The 21,990-nt window shown below is 38.1% G+C and overlaps 1 protein-coding gene across 3 annotated transcripts in view; it reads left to right on the top strand.

Moving 5' to 3' along the window:
* LOC127455579 (sodium/calcium exchanger 1-like) overlaps positions 1–21,669 on the top strand; it is a 126,137-nt gene extending 104,468 nt beyond the window's left edge. For 2 of the 3 annotated variants that reach the window (XM_051723590.1, XM_051723589.1), the window contains exons 3-7: positions 1,205–1,317; positions 5,474–5,619; positions 6,917–7,016; positions 12,473–12,748; positions 18,746–21,669. In XM_051723590.1, coding sequence (XP_051579550.1) covers positions 1,205–1,317; positions 5,474–5,619; positions 6,917–7,016; positions 12,473–12,748; positions 18,746–19,122 — 1,012 coding nt within the window. In that variant the 3' untranslated portion in view covers positions 19,123–21,669. Of the gene's footprint in view, positions 1–872; positions 980–1,204; positions 1,318–5,473; positions 5,620–6,916; positions 7,017–12,472; positions 12,749–18,745 lie in introns of all 3 variants that reach the window. The other variant, XM_051723591.1, reaches the window with a different exon arrangement.
* The last annotated feature ends 321 nt before the right edge of the window (positions 21,670–21,990 follow it).

Raw genomic sequence — 21,990 nt, 5'->3', positions numbered from 1 at the left:
AAAGCGCTTCGGATGGTTTTTCCTTTTTCAATGTCCATTTTTGGTTACGTCTGTAATGCAACTTCAGTTACTTATCTAAACTGGAAAAATGTTTTCATGTCTGGACCTGCAGGGGTTTATGAATATACATATGAATGGTAATTTGATAACAAATGGGTTGATATACTGGTAATAAGTACTTTCTACGAGAAGTTACATTTCACATTTAGACTGCAAATGTCATATCCGTAACGCTAGAATTGCTAACAGGTGTTGTGTATTTGATTAAGCATTGTATCAGATATACTTTGACAGACAGCTGAAGACTGTAGCTTGACTATGCAAAAACCTGCTCTAGCTCGATTACAACTGTGCATGTAAACGTACTGATCTGTTTACAATGAACGTAATGCTGATTTTTAATAACTGAAGAATATACACATTAATGAAAGATGATTAAGGTTAAGAGTCCCACTTTGCGTGTCTTCACCGTAATAGACAGCATGCCACAAAGGCTGTCAATAGAGCTTAACGGAGTATTTATTTAACCGACGTACATTACCCTAGCGTTAACCATGACATCAGGCCAACATGATGTGACCCGTTCTGGTTATTTCAGGCATTGAATGTTCTGGGTCAAATGTGCTCAGGGAGACAGGTGATGTGTTCTGGTGGTGATGTTGTTACATTATGAGGTTTTATCTCTGTTTGTTAGTGTGTTTACAGTCAGGCTTGGAGAGGCTGCTCTCTCTTTTTTTCCATCCTCCTCTCATTCTGCTGATCTGCCTGTGCATGACTGCATGCTGTTTATCTTTCTTCTTTTTACCTTGATCTGTCTTTTCCTCACTCTTTTCTTCCTTTCCTTTCTTCTCTTTTTCTCCCCCTCTCTCCAGCAAAACGATAAAAGTCAGGATAATTGATGACGAAGAATACGAGAAGAACAAGAGCTTCTTCCTGGAGATCGGAGAGCCTCAGTTCGTAGAGGCCAATGAGAAGAGAGGTGGGGGGCATGGCCTGAGCCTGCAGTGGAAATCCACACACACACACAGTACATACGTCCACTCTCATCCTCTGTATTATCATCGGGATCAACTAGAGGCCAAACTACACTATCGACAGCCCTTCGGCCTGGCCCCCCTCCCCAGTGTGTGTGTGTGCATGTGTGTATGTGTGTGTATCATGCATGTATTATTCCAACCCCCCGCCTGTTGTCTTGTTTCTACAGGAAGACGATAACAGTAAGGGTTCTCGATCGAGAGGAATACAATAGGCAATGCAGCTTTTACTTAGAGCTACAGACGCCATTGTGGAGGAGGAGAGGATGGACAGTATACAGAGGTTTTTCTCTCTCTCCTTCTCATAGACTCTCCTTTGCTTTTTACTCTTCTCTCCCTCTAGGAAGATTCTCACACTTTTGCTGCTGGTGTCTGTCTGCTGTCTTACTAATCTAATGATGTTTCTTTGGTTTTGCTGGTGGTACCTACTTACACATATGCACAGAAATAAATGTCCTCACATTAAAGTGGACATGTCCTACATTTTCTATCAGTTTTTAAATTACAGAGTTAGTTGAGGTTTCTTGCACCAAAAACAGTCGTAATTTAGGTTTACATGACCATTTTCTAGCTTCTCTCTGACCCTTAGGATTAAACCGTCTGTTTTTAAGACTTTTACTGTCTATGCAAATTAACTCTAGCATGTAAAAAGTAATATCAATGCTTACTCGTTGGTTGCAGGTGTGCTGTCAGGTCCAATATAGTTTGCACTGCTCCATCTTTCATTAACATTCTATTTGCATAGTCTCCATTACATTGTAAAAAGTTCACAAAACAACTTAAATTTTTCCTGATATGACCCCTTTAATTTATAGTTATAATCTCTTACACAGTCTTTGTGTAGTTTACCAAACAGTGTGCTCAGAATACTTCATAAAAACAAATATGTATTTTTATTTTTACAAGATCATAAAAAAAGTTCATTGTTTCATTTTTTTCATTACAATAATTTGTAAATTGAAAGGAAATATCAATACTCACCAGCACATGAGTTCAAATGTTGGGCTGTGAATCACGAGAAGAGATTAGGAGAGCTAAAAGAGAGAGAGAAAGATGCACTCCAGCGCTCAAGTTTGTGAACTGTCTTCAAAGGCGAGGTTGATAGAGTGTGTTTCATCTCACACTTAGATAAACATTTCTTTTCCTGGAAGCAATACCGCTTGGTGTCCCGGCACTCTAGTGTTTTGCTGTGTATCGAATGGTTTTTATCATATTTGCATTAAGTTTAGGGTAATCATTTGCTTTAAGTTGATGCTTTGGTTCCCTTTAGAGTTATCATGCTGTGTTTTAGCATGAATAGACTGAGAAAAAAGAAAGATAATCCAGGGGAGATTGTTAGAGAGAATCCAAAGGTTAAAAAATAGAGAAAAGCCAATAATTAAAGAGAGGAACATCAGGTAGAGTTCAATCAATGGCAGCTAGACTTAATTTTTTTGATGACGTTTCAGCACTCATCCATTTGGCTTCATCAGTGATTAACAAAAAACTGACTAAGCCACTCGGATGAGTGGCAAAACATCTTCAAAATAATAATCAAGCCCAGTTGCATTTGATTAGCTTTGCCTATAAGACATTCTAAAATAACCTGGATGATTCCAAACCTACATAGACAAGAGAAAATGGTGTGTGTGTGTGTGTGTGTGTGTGTGTGTGTGTGTGTGTGTGTGTCCAGGTATTCCCTACGTTCCCTATGTCTCCACAAGGATAGTAAAACCTGAAATTTTTGGCACGTGCTTGCGTGCAGTGCACAAAATAAAACAAAAAATAATTATTTTGACCAATTCCGTTCTTTCGTGAATCATTAAATTTGCAGAGGTGTGTTACAGTAATGACTAAATAAACACAATTACTCTCATGTCAACTGATTCAAAATGTGGATACACACAGATATTACACTATATTACACTCTTTTGATAGTGTTCTTGCTTTTAAAAACCATATAGTATCGTGAGGGTTTTAGTCTCATTCTCCTGTTGGAACGTCATACCTCACAAAATTTCAGCACGTTCATCTGATTGGCTGCAGAATTTCAGCATGACACTAATCAAACCTCTCTGACCCAATAATTGCCCCCATCTAATCTGAAGGTCAGTTGAAGATTAGATTACCTTAACAAGATATCATCATGATGCTTTCAATGCCATTTGTAACTTTCAGTTCTGCTCCAATGAATAATGCAGTAGCAACTCATTAGTTTAAATGTTACCAGCTGTTTTTCAGTCAGTTATTTTTCAGTCTGTTCCTCGTCAACAGTTCTTCAGTCAGTAATTGTTCAGACTGTTCCTCTTCAACTATTCTTCAGTCAGTTTTTTTTTTTTCAGACTGTTCCTCTTTGGCTGTTCTTCAGTCAGTTATTAGTTAGTCTGTTCCTCTTCAACTGTCCTTAAGTCAGTTATTCTTCAGACTGTTCCTTTTTGGCAGTTCTTCAGTCAGTTATTGCTCGGGCTGTTCCTCTTCAGCTCTTCTTCAGTCAGTTATTGTTCAGGCTGTTCCTCATCGGCTGTTCTTCAGTCAGTTATTTTTCAGCCTGTTTCTTTTCGGCTGTTTTTCAGTCAGTTATTGTTCAGTCTGTTCCTATTTAACTGTTCTTCAGTCAATTATTTTTCTTACTGTTCCGCTTTGGCTGTTCTTCAGTGAGTTATTTTTCAGACTGTTTCTTTTCGGCTGTTTTTCAGTCAGTTATTTTTCAGACTGTTCCTTTTTGGCAGTTTTTCAGCCAGTGTTCTGTCTGTTCCTCTTCAGCTGTTCTTAAGTCCATTATTGTTCAGACTGTTCCTTTTCAGCTGTTCTTCAGTGAGTTATTTTTCAGACTGTTCCTTTTCAGCAGACGTGAGTAATTTATGAAAAAGAACCATCAAAAAAGTTAAATTGAACAGATTACACCATAACAGATTAACGTAAAACACAGAGACACTGGAAGAGAGAGATAGGGAGAGGGAGGCTGTTTAAGCTACAGGAGCAACTTGTTCTGCTTTTAAACTGACTGTAAATCTTGTGTGCTGGAATCCACCACTAATGCCTCAGGGTTCATTTGTAGCTTGAGATTTATTTATTCCATTAGATTTTTCATTTCATTTATAGAGGCATTTTTGCCTATGAGGCTCTTGTTTGCATTTAGCTTGGGACTGTTGTCATCATAACATTGTTTTATTGCTGTTGTTGATGTAACAGTTATGCCAGCTCTGCTTGTGAACTGAAAATAAATATGGAATAAAGAAAGAGAAAAGTGATAGACAGAATATGTTTATGCAATATCACACAAGCAAGAGTACTGTTTGTATTGATTATCACCTCGGCTGTGATTCGGCCGCAGGTAATCTTGCTGATATTTACTACAACGGCACCATTGCAAGTGTGAAACTGCTTGACAGTGAGATATTGCCAGTCTGAAATTCCGTAAACACAGACATGCATGCTGTTAAACTAAATATAAGAACTTTTGGAACAGTACTTCAGAATAGGAAATTGTAACGGTTGTATAAAGGAGGACCAACAGCAGTTTTAGAATTAGATTTCCACCAAAATCACCCTGCTGCTGCTCAAAGGATTAAAATGTTCTCCTTTCCCAACCCTTCTCCTCTGTCCACAACAGTGTTTGCATGTGTATAGACCTTATTCACAGCAGTGTAACACAGCAACATAACTGGGTTGTACAGTTATGTAGTGTTTTTGGACCGTTCTGCTGACAAAACATTGACAAAATATCTTTCCAAGAAATTTCAGTAGACAAAAAACTCCAGACAACATGAGTTGTGGAAAATTAGATTAGCTTTTTGATAGCTTTATACAGTACATGTCATTGAAGACACGTTAAGTCTATCCCTCAGCCTCGTTTTTTATTCCTGTCAAAAATAAAAGATGCTGCTGCTGTGAATAACGTTTATTGGGTTGTATACCTCTAATATAACAATTGTTTTCCTTTCAAATCTTCATCATACCTCTATGGCTTGAATCTGGTGCTTTTCCTTTGGTCCTCTCATTTCAGTGTGGGTGTGTGTGTGCGTGTGTGCGTGCGTGCGTGTGCGAGTAACTTTGGGCGATTGGCTGGGCTAAACCAGTCACATAATCTGGGGTTACGTGGGCCCATTAAAGCTGACACAAATGAAGGAAACATTTTGCCACTGACATATTTCTCATATACAGGGTGTGCGTGTGTGCGTGTGCATGCTCTCTTACTAAATATAAGTTTTGTAAAATGGGCCCAGTTTTCTAAATTTACCAAATATGGTCTGATATACCTTTCAAGTATTGGACCCTGCAGAGCCAAATTCTTATGTGCACTGCAGCTGTATTTCAGAACCTGCACACAATCCAGTTTATCCACAAAACCTATTGATGACAACTGAACCACAAACACATGCTTGGTCCAGTTGATTAAAACATAAATTGACTGGTTCACAATTTTTTTCCTGCTCTCTGATTGGTGCTTTTATTTTCAGAGGAGGAGAAAGAGGCGGGGCAGGAAGAGCAGGATCCTCTGACAGGTGAAGAGGAAGAGGAACGTCGCATCGCTGAGATGGGGAAGCCAATGCTCGGAGATCACCCCAAACTGGAGATCATCATTGAGGAATCCTATGAATTCAAGGTGTGTGTTATTCTAGCCATATGTTAGCTACGTATAGCTAATACAAATACAGGTGACCACAAATCTTAAACACATGTCAGACATACATCACAATGTAAGCTGAGTTGTGTAAGTTACTCAAAAAAAGAAATTCACCACAAATTACTAATTACTTCTCTAAAAATGTAATCAGATTACTAATTTACTGTAATCTGTATGTCAGAAAATGTCATTCCTCCTTGTTCATTGACACGTTAAGGGATACACTCTTTTAGCTGTCACAAAACACAAACAGATATACATTTTATTCGTGTTTAAAATTATTCTACATATTTGTTGTTATTTTAGAAATAACTCGGGGGCCTGGGTAGCTCAGCGAGTATTGACACTGACTACCACACCTGGAGTCATGAGTTCGAATCCAGGGTGTGCTGAGTGACTCCAGCCAGGTGTCCTAAATTGGCCCGGGTTGTTCGGGAGGGTAGAGTCACATGGGGTAACCTCCTCGTGGTCACGATTAGGGGTTCTCGCTCTCAGTGGGGCGTGTGGTAAGTTGTGTGTGGATTGCGGAGAGTAGCATGAGCCTCCACATTCTGGGAGTCTCTGTGGTGTCATGCACAATGAGCCACGTGATAAAATGCACAGATTGACTGTCTCAGAAGCGGAGAAAACTGAGACTTGTCCTCCGCCACCCAGACTGAGGTAACCACGCCACCATGAGGACCTACTTAGTAGTGGGAATTGGGCATTCCAAATTGAGAAGAATTTTTTTTTTTTAAAGAAATATGTAACTCAAGTAATGAAAAGTAACTTATTTGAAAGTCAGTAACTAATTTGAAAAGTAATCTGCTACACTACTTTTTGTACTGAAAAGTAATTCAATTACAGTAATAAATTACTTTGGAATTAAATTACACCCAATACTTGAATGGAATTGTGCAGATACCTCCAAAAGACAAGTTTTCTCCTTGTTACTTATAGAAATACACAAGACACATTCTCACTCTTCAAGGGAAGTTCAAGGAGCTAAATGTTAGCTTCTCGTCGGTCGCCTACACACACTTCAGGCACACATATAGCCACCATGCACATTAGCCCACACATACTCATTGTGTGCAGACGATCCTACACACACTTCACAGCAGGTCAGACCAAAGAGCAGTCAAAAGCACTTGACAGGCCGTGTTTCGCCTCATCTGAAGTGTGTGTGCATGTGTTTGTGTAGACGGGTGTTGGTATATGAATGTTTTCATCTGCATTGAACAATAATGTCATCTGTTTTCTTTGTGTGCTTTTTTACTCTTTTTCTTCTCTATAGAACACTGTTGATAAGCTGATTAAAAAGACAAACTTGGCTCTTCTGGTTGGCACCAACAGCTGGAGGGACCAGTTCATTGAGGCGATTACAGTCAGTGCTGGTGAGTGTGTGAGCATTTCAGTAAAAAGGACATCACTGTTTGTGATTGTGTGGGTATGCACATGTGTATTTGTTTACATGCATGAGAAGAGACATTGCACTTGTTTACCCTACTGTAAAGCGCCCCCTGGAGCTCAGTGTTCTTCCCTGGAAAGCCAACTCCACAACCTCACCTAGCTCAGATTTCTCACAGCAGCTTCTCTGTGCAAAGCAGAATGGAAAATGTACCAGCAAAAAGAAATTAAACCACAGATAGAAAAAGGTGGAGAAAAAGAAATGTCAGTTGTGCTCTGAAGTAATTAGCACTCGCAACACGACCTCAGAAAGAGTGATGATCATAGAGGCTGCCCTCGCTCTGTGTGTGTGTGGATCAGGTGTTGGTGACTTAGTGGTTCACACTTGAACACCTCTCAGTGTGCCAATTTGTGCTCTGGGGCAAAGCAAGGTTAAAAGCCTGTTTCTGTGTGTGTGTTAGTGTATGTCTGCTGTCAGAACTGACCTGTAATCACCTGCACAGTGCTGTAGACAGTCAGGCATGGACTGCTGTCAGACCAACCACAGCAGTTACAATGAGCCTTCATGACTTTTCTTACATTATCTAGTTTCTTTAGTGTTTCAAAACAGCCAGGTTGTGTGGGTGGTTGCCAGGATGTTATTATACATTTGCAATGGTGTTCTGAGTGGTTATAAGCACATTGCTATTTGTTTGCTTGTGGTTCTGGTGTCTTAAAATGGGTTAGGGCCTCTCCTTCAATTTAAGTATATGGCATTTTTTTGTCTTTTTTTATCCACCAGATGAAAATTCAACATTTTCAATATTTGGAAAAAAGTCAAATTTTAACAGTAAAAGCACACCCCTCCTCAACATGCCTCTAGATTTGAGTAATCATTCATGTCCATAGCTCAAATTGTGCGGGACAAGTTACGCTCTGTTTACTATTTAGTAATAGGTTGTTCAAATATCTTACCCTAATTATGAGCTAAAGTTAAAGTGATGCTTGCCTTAACAAGCACCACTAATTATTGTGCTTTATGTTTTCTCTGAATACTCTGTAATTAAAATGCGCCTAAGCTCGGATGGGCGGGCCCTCGAGAAAAAATAATAATTATCAAAATATTTGTAACTACAGTCTTGACCAACACAAAATATGTATCGTTTGAAAGCTTAGGAGCTCTACTTTCCACTGCATGCAGGTATTATGACCAAAACTGAACAAGTGCTAAGAAATTGACAGACAAATCAGAAGTGTTCTATTTTGATAATTTATTTTTTTTAAATCGCACTGTACATATTATTGCAATCAATAAAAATTGCAATAAAAACATCAAACACATCAAATAGCCATGTGTCTTATGCTGTTGAAAAGCTCTCAAAGAGTAGAATACAACCAGCCTATTTGTTTTACTCAAAGATAAAAATATAGCGAGTAGCTAAGTATATACAGTATGTCTTTGACATTTATGTTGGTGTTGCTTAAGTGCCGCATTTTCAAACATGAAATATCACATACTATTACTTAGATGAGGCGATTATCTTTCAAATGGGCCCACACACAAGGTAATCAGATGCATAGATCATTAGATAATCCACACGAAGTACAATGTGACATATGGCCACCAGGAGATCGTGGCAAGTAAATGACATAAACTCATTGATGCATGCTCATTGAGTCAAAAGGCATGCTATGCAAACTTTTATTCATTGTTGTTTTTGCATGTGTAATTAGTTCTTATGTAAAATTATTATGTTTTATTTGTTTCGAGAGGCTTTTGGACACGTGGAGAAATCTTTGGACACTAGGATAAATTATTTTTGTAATGTTATAACTTTTGATTGCTTTGTCGTATCAACACAAAATGTTTTCAGATACAATTGACATATCTCTGGGTGTAAATTTTATGTCAAATAAGAAAAATAAGAAAAAAGTAATTTTTGGGCTAAATTTATTTATTTATTTTTTCAGCAGCCTCAGAGAGTCTCAGAATGTATCATAATCTATATCATTATTAAAAAACTGTATCAAACTCTTGACCCTCCTTGTTTTTGTTTTGTTTTTTTTGTTTTTTTTGCTTTTTTTTTTTTTTTTTTTGTTTAGTTTTTTTAGTTATAAGCTTTTAATTTTGGGTATGCCTCTAAAACAGGAAATCATTAAAAACACCGTCAGAGCTTAAAGGGTTAATGGATTTCTAATAGATAGCTGAACAAATTCAGAAATCATCTGATGACAGATGGAAAACTAGAAAACTTTTTTTTTTTTTTTTATCTAATGCCATTGAGGACAGGGCAGAGATTTTCCATTACTTTTTATCATGACACAGATGCACACAGGCACACAATCATACACACGTACAGAGACAAAGAGAAAAGGTCTGCAACTAATTGCAGTAAATTAAAGAGTTTAACGTTTAAAAGCTTTGCTAAATGTCAGACTCTGTAGCACACAGAGAGGACTTATATCTGGGAGATAGGGAGAGAGTAAACGCAACATGAATACTGTGCTTGTGTGTTTTTTGTACTTAGCTATAGTTTGTGGACAAATTATCCTCAAAAGTGAGCTACATCTGACAAAACCTCCCTTTTTGGTCAGCCAAAGACATCCTCAATTGGAAAACTGGTAAAGTACAAATAAAGCAAATACTGCTTTAAAAAAAGGCATTCTTTTAGGGGGATGGTTAATCTATAGCCATTAGAATTTGATAAGACATAGAAGAGTAATGTATGTACTCATTTAGATAGCTAAGTAAACGTGTGGAAATGTGTGTGGATATGATTTTAATTGATTTATCATTTTATCATGCTAGTTTTTCCACATAGAGACCCAGTTTAAGACTGAGATTAAGATATTGAATCTGATCATCTGACATTTGCCTTTCACTCTCAGAGAGATTTATGAATATCCTGTAACATTTAATTACACTTTAAAAGAACAGCTTCACCTGTCAGAGAGCTTTGTCTGTGTGGGCGTGTGTAAGCTGTTCTCTTTAAGCTTTCAAGGAAACACAGCGCCAACAGAATCTCAAACAGATTAGATCCTCTGTCACTGAATACACACACACACACACACACACACACACACACACACACACATATGCGCCTATGTGTTCTACATATTGATAAAAGCCTTTCATTTTTATGCCAGAGGGTAAGAGCCTTTGTGTGTGTGAAAACTTCAGAAGCTATACTTGACTGTTGATTATGCGAAAGAACAAGATTATTCTTTTATTGTACGTGGCTTTTAGTTACAAATAGATTTTTATGTTTTCTGAGGAAAATCTAAATGGTGCTTGGTCCATGCAAAACTCACTGCCATAAAGCTATGGTGTTGTGTGGGTGGTTGCCAGGGTGTTGTGTGGTTGCTAAGATGTTCTAAATGAGTGATTTTTAGTGCATTAACATGCAGAGTTCTGAGCGTTTGTTAGGTTGTTGCTTATTTGCCCAACTCAAATGAGCCCAGCCCAAGTATTTATGATATTCTAGATATTCTTAGTATTTAGATATTGCTCAGGTTCTTCGGGAACATTGCACGCCTGATGGATTATTAAAGGAATATTCTAGGTTCATTACAAATTAAGCCCAATTGACAGCATTTTGTGGCAAAATGTTGATTACCACAAAAATTTATTTTGACTCATTCCTCCTCTAAAAAAAAGCAAAAATCTGTTTTTCAGTGAGGCACTTACAATAGAAGTGAATGGGGCAAATCCGTAAACATTAAAATACTTACTTTTTCAAGAGTATTGCCACAAAATGTAAACAATAGGTGTTTTAACATGATTTTAGTGTGATAAAAATCACTTGCTAATCTTTTCTGTGTAAAATGATGTCCAATTTTATAACTTCGTTGCCATGACAATGTAACACCATAAACAGTACAACCCTAAAGCTACTGTAAAAACAACAATTTAAACAACTTTACAGCTTAAATAATATTCAAGTATTAACAGAAAAATGAATGTAAATGCTTTTATAAAATTATAAGCTTCACATTTCTATGTTTAAACTCTCATAACATTGGCCCCATTCACTTCCATTGTAAATGCCTCACTGTAACCTCGATTTATACTTTTTTTGTTTTTTTTTCTTAAAGGAGAAACCAGTCAAAATTTACTTTTGTGGTAATCAACATTATGCCACAAATGCTGTCGATTGAGATTAACTTGTACTGAACCTGGAATATTCCTTTAAATTAACAGCACACCTCTCCTCAACAACACACACAATTTGAAGTATCATTCATGTTTGTACCACAAACGATGAGGGACGAGTTACATGCCAAAGTTTAATACACAGGGTTAGGGATTTGTTCAAATCCCTAGTAAAAGTAATAGTGATGCTTGCCTTAACATGCTACACTACTAAAATCATAATATACACTCACCGACCACTTTATTAGGTACACCTGTACACCTACTTACTCATGTGATTATCTAATCAGCCAATCGTTTGGCAGCATTACAATTCATAAAATCATGCAGATATGGTTCAGGAGCTTCAGTTGATGTTCACATCAACCATCAGAATGGGGGGAAAAAAATAATCTTAGTGATTTCAAGCGTGACATGATTTTTGGTGCCAGACGGGCTGGTTTAAGTATTTCTGTGACTGGTGATCGACTGGGATTTTCACACACAACAGTCTCTATAATTTACTCAGAATGGTGCCAAAAACAAAAAACATCCAGTGAGCGGTAGTTCTGCGGACGGAAACGCCTTGTTGATGAGAGAGGTCAATGGAGAATGGCCAGAATGGTTCAAGCTGACAGAAAGGCTACAGTAACTCAGATAACCACTCTGTACAATTGTAGTGAGCAGAATAGCATCTCAGAATGCACAACACGTCGAACCTTGAGGTGGATGGGCTACAAGAGTAGAAGACCACAACGGGTTCTTTTGTCAGATAGTTCTGATGTTTTGGCACCATTCTGAGTAAACTCTAGAGACTGATGGTTGACATGAACAACTGAAGCTCCTGACATGTATCTGCATGATATTATGCATTGCACTGTTGCCACACGATTGGCCGATTAGATAATTGCATGAATAAGTATGTGTATAGGTGTACCTAATAAAGTGCTCAGTGAGTGTATATTTCATTAAATGCTTTTCCACCATCAGGCCGAACAGTTCTGAGCACAATGAGTAACAGTTCCAGTAGCATTTCTACTTGAATACAGTTCGGTACGGTCTGGATTTCTCATCACATTTAGCTAACCATACTTGGCCATGCTGGTGGAACGGCTTTAGTGACATTGCGACACGCGATTGGACACATGCCCAGTCAGTCCATTCTAATCCTGAGTTCGCAGCACCACAGTGGAAAAAGAAACCATAACCATGCCAGCAAGCCTGGATCTGTATGGAAATACACAATTTCATGAGAAATGTTTTGCCCGATGGTGGAAAAGCCCCAATAATTTGCCACTCTTTCCTTTCTTGACCCCCTTTATTTTCCTTCAGGTGAGGATGATGATGATGAAGAATGTGGAGAGGAAAAGCTCCCGTCCTGTTTCGATTATGTCATGCATTTCCTTACCGTCTTCTGGAAAGTTCTTTTCGCCTTCGTCCCACCCACCGATTACTGGAACGGATGGGCATGTTTTGTGGTGTCAATCATCATGATTGGCCTTCTGACAGCATTCATCGGAGACCTGGCATCCCACTTTGGCTGCACCATTGGACTCAAAGACTCGGTCACTGCAGTGGTGTTTGTGGCTCTAGGCACTTCAGTTCCAGGTGAGAGACAGAGGCCCATTTTACACCTGCTAAACATCTGGTGATCATCGCTGTTTATACTTGATATTATTTTAAAGTATGTCTAAAATCATGTGATCTGATTTCAAGGGGAGGTTCTTTGATTTCATGACTGCATACATCACTCAGTACATCAGTATATTGCTGCATGTTGATGATAATGATGTTGATGTTGATTTTAATCATGCTTCAAATAACACTTTGCATAATGCTTTTATTTAGGTTGAGTACCTGTATTAAACTAACTTAAGATGTGAGTGCTTCACTTGATCTACATTTATTACTTGAATACATTTAATTTACACATAATTCACTTTAGACAAAAGATAATCTTCATATTTATACCAAAGATGCTCATTGAATTCTGCATATGTATGTGCTTTTCCCAAATTTTTGACCGAATTGTTATTTTCTTTCAGTTTAAAGGGATAGTTCACCCAAAAATTATAATTCTCCCATCATTTACTCACCCTCATGCGGATGTCAAGATTTATAGTGAATAAGGACTTAAAGTTTGGTGTGTATCACACCCTAAGCGATCGTATCTCTTCAGAAGACATGGATTAAACTACTCAAGTTGTTTGGATTCCTTTTATGCTGCCTTTATGTCCTTTTTGGAGCTTGAAACTTTTGGAGCCTTCGACTTGCGTTGTATGCACAAAAACACATTATACATACTTCAAAATATTTTCGTTTGTGTTCCACAAAAGAAAGAAGATCATACGAGTTGGGTGAACTATCCCTTTAAACCCCATGTTTAATGGTTAATGTGAATAGGTGGTCCTACACTGTTTTCCAGGACACATCAGAATATGATCACATGCGTTTATGACTACCAATAAAATGTAGTTTGAGTGAAGTGATCAAAAAATAATTTGGACCCTGTTTGCCCCTGTATTTATCGAATTATTTGAAACAGATGTTAATACTAGGTGTAAACGGGATCAGAGAGTAGAAAAGAGGAAAACGGATGATGAAAATGCACAAATATGGCTGCTTTTTGCGAGTTTTGTGTTTCAGCCACCCATGTGTGTACATTTACATAAGTCATTTATCACAGAATGAGGATGTCCAAGGCCGTGTGTGTGTGTGTGTGTGTGTGTGTGTGTGTGTGTGTGTGTGTGTGTGTGCGCGTGTGTGTGTGCAGGGCTATGATTAAGATATATCATATAATTATGTGGAGTAAAGCTCCTTGCTACATTGCGCCTCATATATTACCCTCATCAGAACTGTTATTTAAAATAGGAGAATGAAACACACACACACTATTACGCCCAGGAGAGAGTTCCTCTCTCACACACACACACACACATGTTGGTGCAGCTATCATTATGAGGACTCACCATAGACATAATGATATTTATACTGTACAAACTATAGATTCTATTCCCTAACCCTAACCCTAACCCTACCCCTAAACCTAACCCTCACAAAAAACTTTCTGCGTTTTTACATTTTCAATAAAACATCATTTAGTATGTTTTTTAAGCGATTTGAATTATGAGGACACTAGAAATGTCCTCATAAACCATATTTATAGCATAATACCCATGTAATTACCAGTTTGTAACCTAAAAAAAGTCCTCGTAAACCACTTAAACCTGCCCACACACACACACACGTTAAATAGATTCAGTTTGCTGGAGATGCAATGTATGTTCACCATGTTTAGTATTCCAGACACACTGGACTGCTCATAGAGAAAACGCTGAGAGAGCAGAAAACAGAAGCATTCCCATCTCTCTCTCTCTCTCTCTCTCTCTCTCTCTCTCTCTCTAATGCTCTTTCCTTCTTTCATTCTTTTCATTTTCTCCATCTCTTTCTATTGTCTCCTCTCTCTAATCTGTATTACTGTCCAGTTCCTTTCTTTCTTTCTTTCTTTCTTTCTTTCTTTCTTTCTGTCTGTCTGTCTGTCTGTCTTAAAGAAAAAAAAGATTTTCAAACAGGTTTCCTTGTGGTAAACTGATGGAACAATTGTGCAGTGATGGTATTAAATGGTAATACCATTTATTTCATATTTACATGGGACTCCAAGATACTTCAGAGATGGCCACGGTACATTTCTAAAAAACATGGTAAAACCATGGTAATTTTTGGGAAGTTTTTGTTAGTGTCAAACAGGGTTTAACCATTAAATGACTACTTTTTGAAAGCACCACAGTGTTTACACTTTTCAGAGGGAATCAGCCTACAGATTTATCATCTTGTGGTTGTCTCTGCGTGTTAAGTTGGGATTGAAGAAAGTATTTAACATTGAAAGAATTACACATTTCAACTATACATATTTCATTCTTTCACATCCAGCACTTAGCAAACATTCTCATACCCATATTTAAAAAAAATAAAAAAATGGGTTCAACTTCCAGTACGCCTGGCCACAAAATCACATATTTCTTTTAATCTTTTTGCTTGTTTTGAATAAACTTCAAAATCTGTTACCCTGAAAGGTTTACAATCACATATATTGATTGTTTTTTCTGCTGTTGTTTAATTACGATTCTGCTTTTGAGCTCAGTTTGACAAAATGACAAATGCCAAACAATGCAAACTGAACAGTGCCATACACTTACATTAGCAAATGTGTCAATCTGTTCTGAGAGATGAAAGTCAGTAAGACTAAAAAAAGGACTGAAACATCCAATTAACCAAGTGCTCAGCCAGAAACCAGACAAATAAAATGTACCCTGACTGATAAGGCAGCGTTCACTATGCTTTTAGACAAAAAACAAAGCCTATAGATTCAGCAAACAGTTAGCATATCTTGAATTATTAATTGGCTCAATTAATTTGAAATTGTAAGGCTTTGTAGGCACTCAATGATTTGCACACAGCCTCTGAATGAAGTATGTATTGGTGTGAAACTTTTCCTAAATTTTGACTGAATGAACCCCAGTCGAAGCTATTGTAACCTGAGAAATGTTCCTTATCCTTGGTAAATATCAGTGTAAAACATGGCTTCTCGTGGCTTATTTCTTTACTGTGGTGAGTTTTCTCTCTTGGACTAAATATTGTCCACTGTGTCTATCCCAACACAATGTGTAAATAGTGCTGTATCTCTCTACACTGGCCGTTGCAGACATACATTGGCTGTCTGCAAAAGCTCAGCGACATTTATAAGTGTGAAAGTGCTTATTTAAACTATATGTGTGGCAGTCCAAATTTGAATCTATGTCAATGTGCAAATGTTAGCAGTTTAATAACAGTTTCAAAGTCTGTAACAATCTGGAACACAGATCCGATTTAACTTCGTAATGATTAACTGCTCCCGAGCGTCTTTCTTGGATTGGATATTCATTGCCATCACACCCACGTTAGTGGCAGTTGTCAACCGTGTGCTGCCAGGCTCTTTGGCAAGACTTTACACCAGACTGGGTGTTAGCTGAGCCTTAACTGAGAATTTCCATGGTAATACCATGGAAACGGTTCCTTCCATGCTGTTGTTTACAACAACACAACAGGACAGTGAAGAATAACGAGAAGGAAAATGTTATTTCAGAGCTTTACTGTAACCCAACTTTGACTTTAATATTGCACCATTTCTGTGACTCCTTTAAAGGAATAGCTTACCCAAAAATACAATTCTGGCAAATAGGAATGACTTACTTTCTTATGCAGAACATGAACAAGGAAAGTATCAGAAGTAGTCACTGTGACTCGTGCATCATATTCCCAGTGAGTCACTATCAGCAGCACTATCATTGACTCATTTTTTATACTTTTGGGGGCTTTTTTAAGCTTTAAAGTCAGTAACTGTTAACTGCAAAGACCAGGATATTCATAAAATGTTCTCCTTTTGTGTTATCAAACAATGTATACCTGTTTTTGTTTTTTTTGTTTTTTTTATCATATTTTTGTTTGACAAAATGTTTTGTGATTTAAAATTTATGGAATACTTTTCATTCAAGGGGCACTGCCAGAATACCAATATATGAATGTGTATATTTACATTTATGCATTTGGCAGACGCTTTTATCCAAAGTGACTTACAGTGCACTTATTACAAGGACAATCCCCCTGGAGCAACCTGGAGTTAAGTGCCTTGCTCAAGGACACAATGGTGATGGCTGTGGGGATTGACCCAGCAACCTTCTGATTACCAGTTATGTGCTTTAGCCCACTACGCCACCACCACTCCTATTTAAAGTGCATATCTGCAGGAGAGACCTTTAAATGAGAAAAATGGCTCTCTGTGACCACAGGCAGCAAAGAGTAATATCAAAATATTCAGAGCAGTCCAGAAGGGTTATGCGTTATAGACTACATTAGCATAACGAAAGAGAGAGAAAGGGAGAGGGAGGGAGAGAGAGAAAGATTAAGAAACAGCAAGGAAGTGAGTTAGAAAGGGAATATATGCCTCGAGGATTATTTAAGAGGCTTTTTCCAGACAGAACTGGCATAAGTACCCTCCTGCCAAATGCACAATCAGCATCCTCATGGATTCTCTGCTGTCTGCAATAGATCAGCCTGTTAGCAAGCAGCTGTCTCTGCGCGAGAGAGAAGCCACACTGTTTAAATAGCAGAGAGCCCTCTGATTTCATCTCTAATCTGAGGTTAACCATGCTTTTATTACAAAATTACACATTCTTACCAAAAAAGGAGGCCTGAGTGAGCGAGAAAGAGAAGATGGGTACTGTGTGGGATTGTGTGTGTGGTTTTACTTTGCTATACTATAGGGACAAAATTGTCCCCAGATGTTAACTAAATTTGACAAACCTCTCTTTTGGGATGTCCCAGGACATACTCAATTGGAAAAAATTATTCATAGATAAAGCAAATAATGTCTGTAGTACAGTAATTATAATTATGTTAAGATAAAAGAAGTCTGTGGTATTTCGTCATTTAGGGATGTGTGTGTTTGGGGACAGAATTGTCCCCAAAAGAGAGCTAAATCTGACAAAATCTTCCTTTGGGGAAATTCGTGGAAGTTCTCAATTGGAAAATCAATTCATAAATAAAGTAATACTGTTTTTCTAAAATTGCAAAAGGTTTACTTTTAGGGGTAGGGCAAGGTTTAAGTTTAGGCCCGGAATGGCCATCGAGAGCACCTGGAAAATTCCCGAAAATTCCCTGATTTGACACCAACATTCCTTGTGATGAAGGATTTTTTTTTTTATCACCTGCCTGACGCAAAATCCACTTATTATAAGTGACAAATGGCTTTATATATATATATATATATATATATATATATATATATATATATATATATATATATATATAAATTTGCTGATAAAATTGGGTGGTTGCGGTTTAATTAGTCACGTTTTGGGGCTTGCTGGTTCTTGGCTGAAGCTCCCATAGCACAAAATAGTGTGACAAACCACTATTCGCAGCAATCAAATATCCCCACATACTGTTCGAGCAACCCTCTACACCAACTGTGTTAAACGCAGGTAAAAAGTGGATTTTTCAGTAGTTACCATGTCTTTACTGAATTATTGATATGATATGATCTATTAATTCAGATTTGATGCTGGCGGATGATGGCAAAATGCTCTGGCTTTTTTGTTCTGCTAAGGTGTTTGTTTGATGAAATTTTGTGCACATCCGTCAAATTCCAGACCTAGGAGAATTCAGCTAGATGAAGAGCATTGATGATTGGGTAAAACTAATCGTGGGTGTGGTTTGGATATGATATTCTTTATTTATTTATTTTCCTCAGTGAACTAATTTTAAAATAGTATAAACACAAGCTTCGATCATTGAGGGTACTTTAGTTTGTTCAGTAGAGAGAAGTTCGGCTACTTCCAATGTATAAATTAGACTTTAAAATATCTCCTTTTAGAGATATACAATAACTAAAGTTGTAAATATCATTAAAGTTATAATATGAAAAGATTTATGAAAAGGTTTATAAATTATAATGTATGATTACTGTAACTATCTGCAAAAAGTATTGTACTATATACTGAAACCACTCTTTTCCCTCTTCTCCACTACCTCCATTTCTTTTTCCTGTCCTCCTCCTCTTCCTCTCAGACACATTTGCCAGCAAAGTGGCCGCGATACAGGACCAGTATGCAGACGCGTCCATTGGAAACGTGACGGGGAGCAACGCCGTAAATGTCTTCTTGGGCATCGGAGTGGCCTGGTCCATTGCCGCCATCTATCACAACTCCAAGGGCCACGAGTTTAGGGTGGAGCCGGGTAACCTGGCCTTCTCTGTCACCCTGTTTACCATTTTCGCCTTCATCTGCGTGGCGGTGCTAATGTACCGCCGCCGGCCCGACATCGGTGGCGAGCTTGGGGGTCCACGGACTGCTAAAGTGCTGACCACCATGCTTTTCGTCAGCCTCTGGCTCCTCTACATCCTGTTCTCCTCTCTGGAGGCTTATTGCCACATCAAGGGCTTCTAAACACACATACACACCCTCACATAAACACACACTCAGAACTACACACCTTCACACAGTGACATACATAAAGACTAGTGACTTTGGAGAAAGGCAAACGCGGCGGACTCTGTTTCAAGTTTATGTGAATAATCATTTCCGCAAACCATCGGTCAGTTCTTCTGTTATCTACACATGCCACTCCTACAATCATCTTCCTCTGTTTATTGTGTGTGCTGAATGACTGCATCTGACTGGACGATCTTTCGCTTATTTAAAGGGCCGTGACCACAATGTTTAAACATCAACAAATAAGACTATGAAAGCTAATATTGCTACCTTTAACTACTGTAGTTGTGCTTTTTAAATCTAATCCAGTGTAAAAGCCAAGTGGGGAAAATAGCAGCCACTTGGCTGTGGGGAAACTGTGGAATCTGTAAGCTCCTTTCATTGTGCCATGGAACTCTGAGTTATGTAATTCAGTGTTATAGGCTGTGTGTGTTATAGGTTTGTTGTCTTTATGGGAATATTGGTTTAGTTGTAAGTTGTTTTTCCTGGGTGACAGAGATACATACTGCCCTACAAAGCCAAAACACAGTAACTACACCAACACTGAAACTGAGAAAAATGGCTTTTTGGATTGTAAAGCCAAATGTGGACTATGAAAGTCTTGCTCTGTTTTCTCTGAATCTAAGCAGCTGAGCCAAACCTGTCTGGGAAGGTCATAGTGTAAGAGCCCACATTTCAGTCATAACTAAATTTTGACTAAATGTGTAGTTACTGCATTTTGGTTTTGCAGAGGATAGTACTCCTAGAATTTGTAAATAGACAAAATTGCATAACTTTTTGGGGTTTAGAGATTATGAGCACAGTTGTAGTTGTTTGACCTGTAATCAGAGTGGTCCTAACAAAAAGTGGTCAGCTGCTGCCTTGGACATCCTCCTAAACAGCTTAATGTTGTTGTCAAGAGCAGCTCTGTGTACTGTAGCTAGTTTCTGTGAAGGCCAGTTTTTAACCCAACTTGCAATGGTGGAGTTAATTTCCTACATTTTCAGCAACAGTTCAGTTCAGAAAGGAATCAGTTATACAATAAGGAGAGTGTAGTGTGGACAGCTATAATCTCTCCCAGCTTTAGAGACCAGAGGTGCACTAGTGCAAGACTTTGATTGAAGAGCTTTGATTTGACATTCTTAAAGATCGTAAAGTGCTATTGAAAGAGCTCAGCATTAAGGGACCCCTGCTGAAAAGACAGCTTTGACCGGCATGAATTTCAGTGCTGGTCAAAGCTAGTTAATGCTGGTTAGTGCTGGTCAACCAGGCTGGTTAATGGTTAATGCTGGTTATTCAGGCTGGCTAATGGTTAGTGCATGTCAACCAGACTGGTTTATGCTGGTTATTGCGGGGAATGTTTAGTGTTGGTAAACTAGTCTGGTTAATGGTTAATGCTGGACAACTATGCTGGTTAATCCTAGTTAGAGCTGGTCAACCATGCTGATTAAAGCTGGCTAGTCCTGGTCAACCAGGCTGGTTAATAGTTAGTGCTGGTCAACCAGGCTGATTAATGGTTAGTGCTGGTCATTCAGGCTGGTTAATGCTGGTCAGTGCTAGTAAACCAGGCTGGTTAATGGTTATTGCTGGTTAATCAGCATAGCCATGCAAAACTTTGCTGAATTTCCATCCTGGTCAGAGTTGGTTAATGCTGGGCATTTCGGCTGGTTAATGGTTAGTGCATGTCAACCAGGCTGGTTTATGCTGTTTAGTGTGGGTAATGGTTAGTGTTGGACAACCAGGCTGGTTAATGGTTATTGCTGGCCAACTATGCTGGTTAATGCTGGTTAGTGCTGGTCAGCCAGGCTGAATAATGGTTAATGCTGATCAGCCAAACTGGTTTATCCTGGTTAGTGCTGGTCAACCAGGCTGCTTAATTGTTTGTGCTGGTCAGACCTAATATAGGAAGTTTCTGTAGTATGGTCCCAGCATCCTAAACACAACATATACTGGGGACCAGCAATGTTAGTCTTTTCAGGAGGGACATCCTTGATTTTTAAATAATACAAACAATTTATTGACATACTGCAGTTTGTTGTAGATTAGATTATTAATTTATTTAATCAGTTTTCAGATGGAACGTGTAAATTCAATGAAGTGAAATTTGTGCGTGACATGCTTTTGCCAACATCACATCAGGAGTTTACTATTATGACTGTTACTTTCCGTCCAAACAAACACACATTCATGAACACATACTGCAACCACATAAAAATTAACTGAACAGCAAAAACAGTGGCCATACCAGACACACTTACAGTCTTACACATGCAAGCATTAGAAATTGGTGGAAACATACACACTCACTCATCTATGTGGAGTTTACGAGGGCACACTCTCCCTCCAACCCTGCTGAGATTGCTTCTTTGTACTTTGTAGATTTGCTGCATACAGAGCTGTAAGGTAAATATCGTACAGTAGCCATGGATTTAGGAGCAGCCATTTTAGACATAGGCCAGTTTTAAAATCAGAAATTCTAGAACTAATCTGAATTTGACTCTAAACATCTTTAGAATAGCATGGTTTAAGCATAACAAAAAAAAAAAAAAAAAAAAATATATATATATATATATATATATATATATATATATATATATATATATATATATATATATATAATATTTATAAACTCAACATTTTCAGGGAAGCATGGTTTGAATTTTTGAAACCACACATTTTCACTCTCCTTTCCAAATTTAGATTTTAGACATTCAGACCAAATGCATTCTAGCACTAAAAAAGCTAGATGTAGTGCAACAAAAGCAGCGTATACGGACGCAAAAACAAGTTTGGTGTCAATGGCCCCTTTGTCAGTAAGTAAAAACATAATAATCTGAGCACAGT

The sequence above is a fragment of the Myxocyprinus asiaticus genome, chromosome 17 (genome assembly GCF_019703515.2).
Source record: "Myxocyprinus asiaticus isolate MX2 ecotype Aquarium Trade chromosome 17, UBuf_Myxa_2, whole genome shotgun sequence".
NCBI lineage: Eukaryota > Metazoa > Chordata > Actinopteri > Cypriniformes > Catostomidae > Myxocyprinus > Myxocyprinus asiaticus.
This window is presented reverse-complemented; position numbering and strand designations above follow the sequence as displayed.